The 6,788-nt window shown below is 36.7% G+C and overlaps 1 protein-coding gene across 2 annotated transcripts in view; it reads right to left on the bottom strand.

Annotated features, from left to right (window-relative positions):
- Positions 1 to 6,788, bottom strand: part of LOC107564650 (adenosine deaminase-like) — a 19,604-nt gene that overhangs the window by 9,676 nt on the left and 3,140 nt on the right. The window contains exons 2-3 of one of the 2 annotated variants that reach the window (XM_016249785.1): positions 1,293 to 1,354; positions 610 to 732 (exon numbers count right to left, since the gene is read on the bottom strand). In XM_016249785.1, coding sequence (XP_016105271.1) covers positions 610 to 732; positions 1,293 to 1,354 — 185 coding nt within the window. Of the gene's footprint in view, positions 1 to 609; positions 768 to 1,292; positions 1,355 to 6,788 lie in introns of those variants that run through there. The other variant, XM_016249786.1, reaches the window with a different exon arrangement.

Genomic DNA, 6,788 nt, shown 5'->3' with positions numbered 1-6,788 from the left:
TGTTTGTTTTAATACAGTAATTGACTGATTCAATGTATTTGATAGTTAAAATTACAACAAATTCAGGTTTTCGTCACCTCCGTCAGATGTGTCAACTCCGTCAGTTCTGTCACCTCCGTCAGTTGAATATTTTGATAATATTTCATTATGATATTTTATATTTGTTGTGGAATTGTTGGTCACATGTGAAAGTGTAATCTGTCTGCTAACACGAGAATGTATTTTGAAATGTTAAAAACATCTTGAATGCTGTTAAAAATAAAGCTGAAATTATATTACACAGTCCAAACTAAAAAAAGCACATTTTGTTAAAAAAGAGAAAAGTTAGGAGGTTGTATCAAAAAACATAGCTTAGTACATATAAGATTCATAAATGTAGTTTCACTTGTCTGAGTACAAGGTTTTATTTTTTCAATTTTGCACCCTGTTTTGTCCCACTTCTCAAGAATGACTGAACTGTTGTTGGTGTAAAATCTTCAGGGAAAAATTGTAATAATGTCATAAAATCATTAGAAAAAACATCATATTTGGCTTCAATGCAATCTTCAAGCAAATCAGCAACACAATTTAGTAAGAGCCAGCAGATCTTTTCTTGGCACAACTACTTACGCAATGGCATGCATGTAGTGACTGAACTTGCCAAGGAATTCTGTGAGTGTGCCCGGCTCATGCATTTTGCACAGGTCTTTCATTTCATCCTCGTTGCCTGCAGGTAGAGTGATTCCCCGCCGCCTGAGACAGTTACACCCAGAGGTCAGTGGTTAGAGCTTTGAAAGTTTTAATGGAAAGATGACAGAATTGTCTAAAATTAGATCTTATCTATTTACCTAAGACCTATGGTGCTGTTGATTCATTATAAAAAATAATTTGAAGCTTATCTGATAACTTGGAATAGCCTAAGCATTACAAAATATTTAATTCTCAGCCAAAAACAGATCACAGCATTATTATTGACCATAGCCTGTCAAGATTAAAAAATAAATCATTGTATAAATCTATAAAATCATTTTAAATAGTAGTGATTTTAGAGTTGCAGTGAAGATGAGCTTAGGAGTTAAAATCGACTTAAATTTGGGATTGTTCCTTTGGCCTCAGAACGCTTTAAATATATCACACAAATGCAATTAAAATAATAATAATAATACAAACAATAAATATACTCAATATAATAAATGTTAATATAAAACAAACAATAATTAGTATATAAATAATTATTAAAATATTAATCTTTTCCATAGAAAATATGGAAAGTATATATTTATCATGGTATGTAATTGGAATACGTCACTTACTTTGCTACTTCTATAATGGTCTTTATTCGAATAGCACCATCAAGATGCACGTGTAGCTCAACCTGCAAAGATAAAAGAGCAGCAATAAAGTACATCTGCATATCAACGCCCACATTTGCACACCACTGAGCCACGTGACAAATGCTGAAAGAGACACTTGTTGATGGCACAGAGCAGAACTACATCCGTCAAAACTCTGAGCTTAGCTTTCAGCCTGTTGTATTCAGATAGTTAGTGGAGTCTCCGTCCCGCGCAGCTGTGAAATGCTCCTTGTGGAGTGCATCTAGAATGTGGAATGCACGACTGGGTGAAACGAGTTCAGTGAAAAGGCCAGGAATGCCAGGGAGGGCTGTGAGAGAAGTGAATGTAATGGCACCAATCTACTGAGATGTACTGAGAGTTGTCCTGACAGATGACCAAATTAAATTGTGACCCCACTTCACCAGCAGCTGTGAAACAAACAGCAAGGAGGATAGAGACAAACCATAAAAAGAAACCTTGTCTGTTTGGAGAATCTAAAAACCCTCCATGTGGCGTCAACTGCTCTCATAATATTTTTAATCAGTAACTAAAGAATTTGGTTTGTGCCTTCTTTTTCACATTGTATTATTTGGGTACAAGAGTTGTACATTTGCTTGTCATCATACCACCGTGAGTAATGTACTCTTCTAACAATAAAGTTTACCACTGTATAGTTAGAAGAATGCACAGAAAAGATGCCAACTTATCTGATTCATAAGTATTTTATTGCATTTATGTGGTGACTGACAGTTGTGATTCATTTTGGTTTGTTCAAATGAATGAATGAATGAATGATGCATTTATATAGCGCTTTATTGTGTATTGCTGTACACCCAAAGCGCGTTACAATCATGTTTTGGGGTCTCATCTCAACCACCACCAGTGAACTCATTCAAAAAAGATTATTTTTATGCCTTTACACACTTCTGACATGAAAGTTTGAGTTAGAATAGCTAGCAAGAGCATGATTATAAACACAGTGAGGCTGTGTACTAGTGAGCAGATAAGATTTCTTGATTGGCGTGAAGATATTTAATGTCCCCAACAACCTCATTAGTCCCATTTAGCCACTTGTTAGGAACTGCATTTTTCAAGACAAGTAAAATGTTTAAAAAAAAAACATAGTCTTTCACTGTCGTAACTCCTCCTTTTATCCTTCCGGAGCTCCTCTGTGGGACTCGAGACCGGTGAGTGGCGCAGGTGTCGCTCATTATCAATTACTCCACCGGCCTCACTCTGTTCCCACGGCTCTCGGCCCCAGCCCCACTCGTCACATAGGTATTACTGATGTATTTTATGTCGTAAAATAAAATGTGAAAATATATTGAGTTTGTGTCAACCACTGACCTTAACCAAACCAAAAATCTATTTAAAAAGCCCATTGCTTCCCAAAATGGTAAATTCTAAAATTACTTGTTTCCATGTTACGATAACATAATACGATAATGAAGTGTGAGCATACAAAAATGCTAACTATGTCATCATCATTAGCTCTTCACTTCAGTCTTGCTGAAAATGTTTGTTAACCGAAGAGTGTTTCATCAACTATAATGAAGACAAAAATTCACACCTTGGCAATAGCTTAATATGCTTTTAATTAAAATACTGTTGATAAAAATATGATGGGAAAAAGCAAAATATTATAAATTTTCTCATGTTGTGAATACACTCTTTCAATAACAAGTCGAAACACAGACATAAACCATAAAGGATTCACAGCATTGTATTACAGTAGTGCACTAATTACAATGCTATTTCAGGAGATTCGTTTTTTTTCTTGTGTAACCAGAGACCAATTTTGGGGAAACAGACAGTTCACAGGAAATTCTTTGGAGAAAAAAGGGGTTACAGGATCATTGTGCACGTGTGCTAACAGCTGTACCACATCTTTGACCAAACTGCTCTGCACAACCTAAGTAATGGCTGTTCAGTGGATTGTATTTCCTCTAAGCTCTCATATACAGTTAACACAGAAGATAAAGACACTTTCAAACAGAACTGACCCTCATGAGTATGATAGGAACCAGATATTGAAAGAAGTCAACACTGATTATGCAGTGTGATCTCCAGGGTCCAGCCAGACATGAGAAAGGACACTGCAGAGTATTAAATCCCTTCCCCCACCCCCAGAGGAAAATGTGGTGTGCAAGCAGTCTTTTATATCAAATGATATCAATCTCTTCAGCCCAGTTCAATGAAGGAAATGCACATGCTTGGTAAAGGCTTTACTTGAGGCACCTGGTAAATCTACATCATCACAAAGCACTCAAAGCAAACTGGCATTGATACAGGACAAATAAAACGATACAGTACAAAAACCAGATGTGAAGCACTCACTCATCTCATTATAAAAAGAATAAAGTGAGGCTTTGGGGTCTAATAACGTTTAAAACAGACATATGATATCTAATGCTTGTAAACCATTTTATATCAAACATTAATGAATAATGTAATCCATTTTCAGGATTATTAAACCATTTTTGGTAAAACACTGTGTCTTTGGCAGAACTAAACAAGGATGATGTCACCTCTAATGCTTTCAATTCATTAGCTCTCAGTTACTCGGATCAGGTTAACAGAGCATGAGACCCAACAACACTACTGTCCTCAAGCACTCTCTGCATGGGTCTTCTTGCAGTTCATTAAATTACTAAAATAAACAACTCACTGAATATAAAAGTTCCGAAAATTATGCATGTATGCTGCAAAAGCATTCTGTATGTACAATATTATGATGAATAGGTTCACATGCTCTACCACCGTTGTTTTCCCTGCCATCATGCATGTCAATGTGCTCCAATATTGAAAGGAAGACATTCAAGTGGGAAAACTGTTTTGTCTGTACAAGCCTAAGCTGCCATTCTCTTCATACTTGAATAGGTTCATATCCGCATTAAGAATGACTACTGTAGTTGGTCTAATATTAATGTCACTGGAAGGGTGCGGTTGAATATACATGTCGCTTAAATATTAATAATGTTGACTTGCTTGCAACTGCTCACATTATGGAATCAAATGACTCTTAAAAGCTGCAAAGTTTGTTATGAAAATACTGCCTTGTTGTTAAGGTGTGTTTTGTGTATAGATGGGTGATCCATTGTTGTTCTTGTATTACAACTGATGGTGTATCCTAAAATGTCACTGGATTTACTGGATAAAGCACTTATTGTCAGTTGGCGATCAAAAAACAAGCTATGTGACCTTTCTGTATTGTTTCACTGTGAATAATTAGGTACAGTGTACTTATTAGGTGTGGAACAAAGTCCTGGCCAGCTGATAAAATATGGAAGTTACTGCCTGTTGAGTGTCACTTAATCTATTGAATTTCTGATATAGCAAGTTTTATGAAGAGTGTGATTTAGTCAAGGAATGGTAAATTGTTTACTGCCTACAATGATTGTAGCTCTGGTCTATTACAAATCACCACTAATTTGACCTCTTAAACACAAATTAAACAACCCTGCAAGCAAGCCTGCACTGGCCCTTTACGGGTCCACGTAGGGCTAGCCTAAGGGCCCCCAGCGCAGGGCCTCTGAGATTTTGCTCATTGGCAAAACGTTGGCCCCTTAGTGCTGGCCCTGCACGAGCAGCCCTCACTTATAAACCATTTTTGGTAAAACACTGTGTCTTTGGCAGAACTAAACAAGGATGATGTCACCTCTAATGCTTTCAATTCATTAGCTCTCAGTTACTCGGATCAGGTTAACAGAGCATGAGACCCAACAACACTACTGTCCTCAAGCACTCTCTGCATGGGTCTTCTTGCAGTTCATTAAATTACTAAAATAAACAACTCACTGAATATAAAAGTTCCGAAAATTATGCATGTATGCTGCAAAAGCATTCTGTATGTACAATATTATGATGAATAGGTTCACATGCTCTACCACCGTTGTTTTCCCTGCCATCATGCATGTCAATGTGCTCCAATATTGAAAGGAAGACATTCAAGTGGGAAAACTGTTTTGTCTGTACAAGCCTAAGCTGCCATTCTCTTCATACTTGAATAGGTTCATATCCGCATTAAGAATGACTACTGTAGTTGGTCTAATATTAATGTCACTGGAAGGGTGCGGTTGAATATACATGTCGCTTAAATATTAATAATGTTGACTTGCTTGCAACTGCTCACATTATGGAATCAAATGACTCTTAAAAGCTGCAAAGTTTGTTATGAAAATACTGCCTTGTTGTTAAGGTGTGTTTTGTGTATAGATGGGTGATCCATTGTTGTTCTTGTATTACAACTGATGGTGTATCCTAAAATGTCACTGGATTTACTGGATAAAGCACTTATTGTCAGTTGGCGATCAAAAAACAAGCTATGTGACCTTTCTGTATTGTTTCACTGTGAATAATTAGGTACAGTGTACTTATTAGGTGTGGAACAAAGTCCTGGCCAGCTGATAAAATATGGAAGTTACTGCCTGTTGAGTGTCACTTAATCTATTGAATTTCTGATATAGCAAGTTTTATGAAGAGTGTGATTTAGTCAAGGAATGGTAAATTGTTTACTGCCTACAATGATTGTAGCTCTGGTCTATTACAAATCACCACTAATTTGACCTCTTAAACACAAATTAAACAACCCTGCAAGCAAGCCTGCACTGGCCCTTTACGGGTCCACGTAGGGCTAGCCTAAGGGCCCCCAGCGCAGGGCCTCTGAGATTTTGCTCATTGGCAAAACGTTGGCCCCTTAGTGCTGGCCCTGCACGAGCAGCCCTCACTTAGCCCACACTATTAATCTACAACAGGGGTGCCCAACCTGGTCCTGATCAATACACATGAACCAACTAATTAGGATCTGAAGGAGCACTTGATAATTACAGACAGGTTTGTTTAATCAGGGTTGGAACTGAATTCTATAGGAAGGTAGATCTCCAGGAACAGGATGGACCCCTGATCTATAACAATATATCTGTTTCACTTTAAATACTTTTCAGCTATGTAACGAATCAGCTCATGGGAAATATGAATAATTAATCATAACTAGTTATAATTAATTATGAATATTTTAGATCCGCTGTAGATATTTAGCTGACCTCTCAGGGTCAACTGTCTTGTCGATTCTAAGAACGTTAATTTCCTGGTTAAGGGAAATAACTTCCTTTCTGTACAATTCTACAAAAGCTTCTGGCATAAATCTGCATGATTAAGTGACTCAGTTATGAGCAAACAATGAACCACGTCAAGTGTGATACAAGTAAGGTTTTATTAACCACATAAACACTTAAACTAGTCTAACATACTACATAAACACTGTAGCGAATTTAACTCATGGGGAAATATGAATAATTAACCATAACTAATTATGATTAATTATTAATATTTTAGATCCACTGTAGATATTTAGCTGACCACTCAGGGTCAACCGTCTTGTCAATTCTAAGAACGTTAATTTCCTGGTTAAAGGAAATAACTTTCTTACTGTACAATTCTATAAGTTTGTAACATAAATCTGCATGATTATTGACT

Source organism: Sinocyclocheilus grahami, unplaced genomic scaffold, assembly GCF_001515645.1.
Source record: "Sinocyclocheilus grahami isolate Dianchi unplaced genomic scaffold, SAMN03320097.WGS_v1.1 scaffold953.1, whole genome shotgun sequence".
In the NCBI taxonomy this organism is placed as follows: Eukaryota; Metazoa; Chordata; class Actinopteri; order Cypriniformes; family Cyprinidae; genus Sinocyclocheilus; species Sinocyclocheilus grahami.
This window is presented reverse-complemented; position numbering and strand designations above follow the sequence as displayed.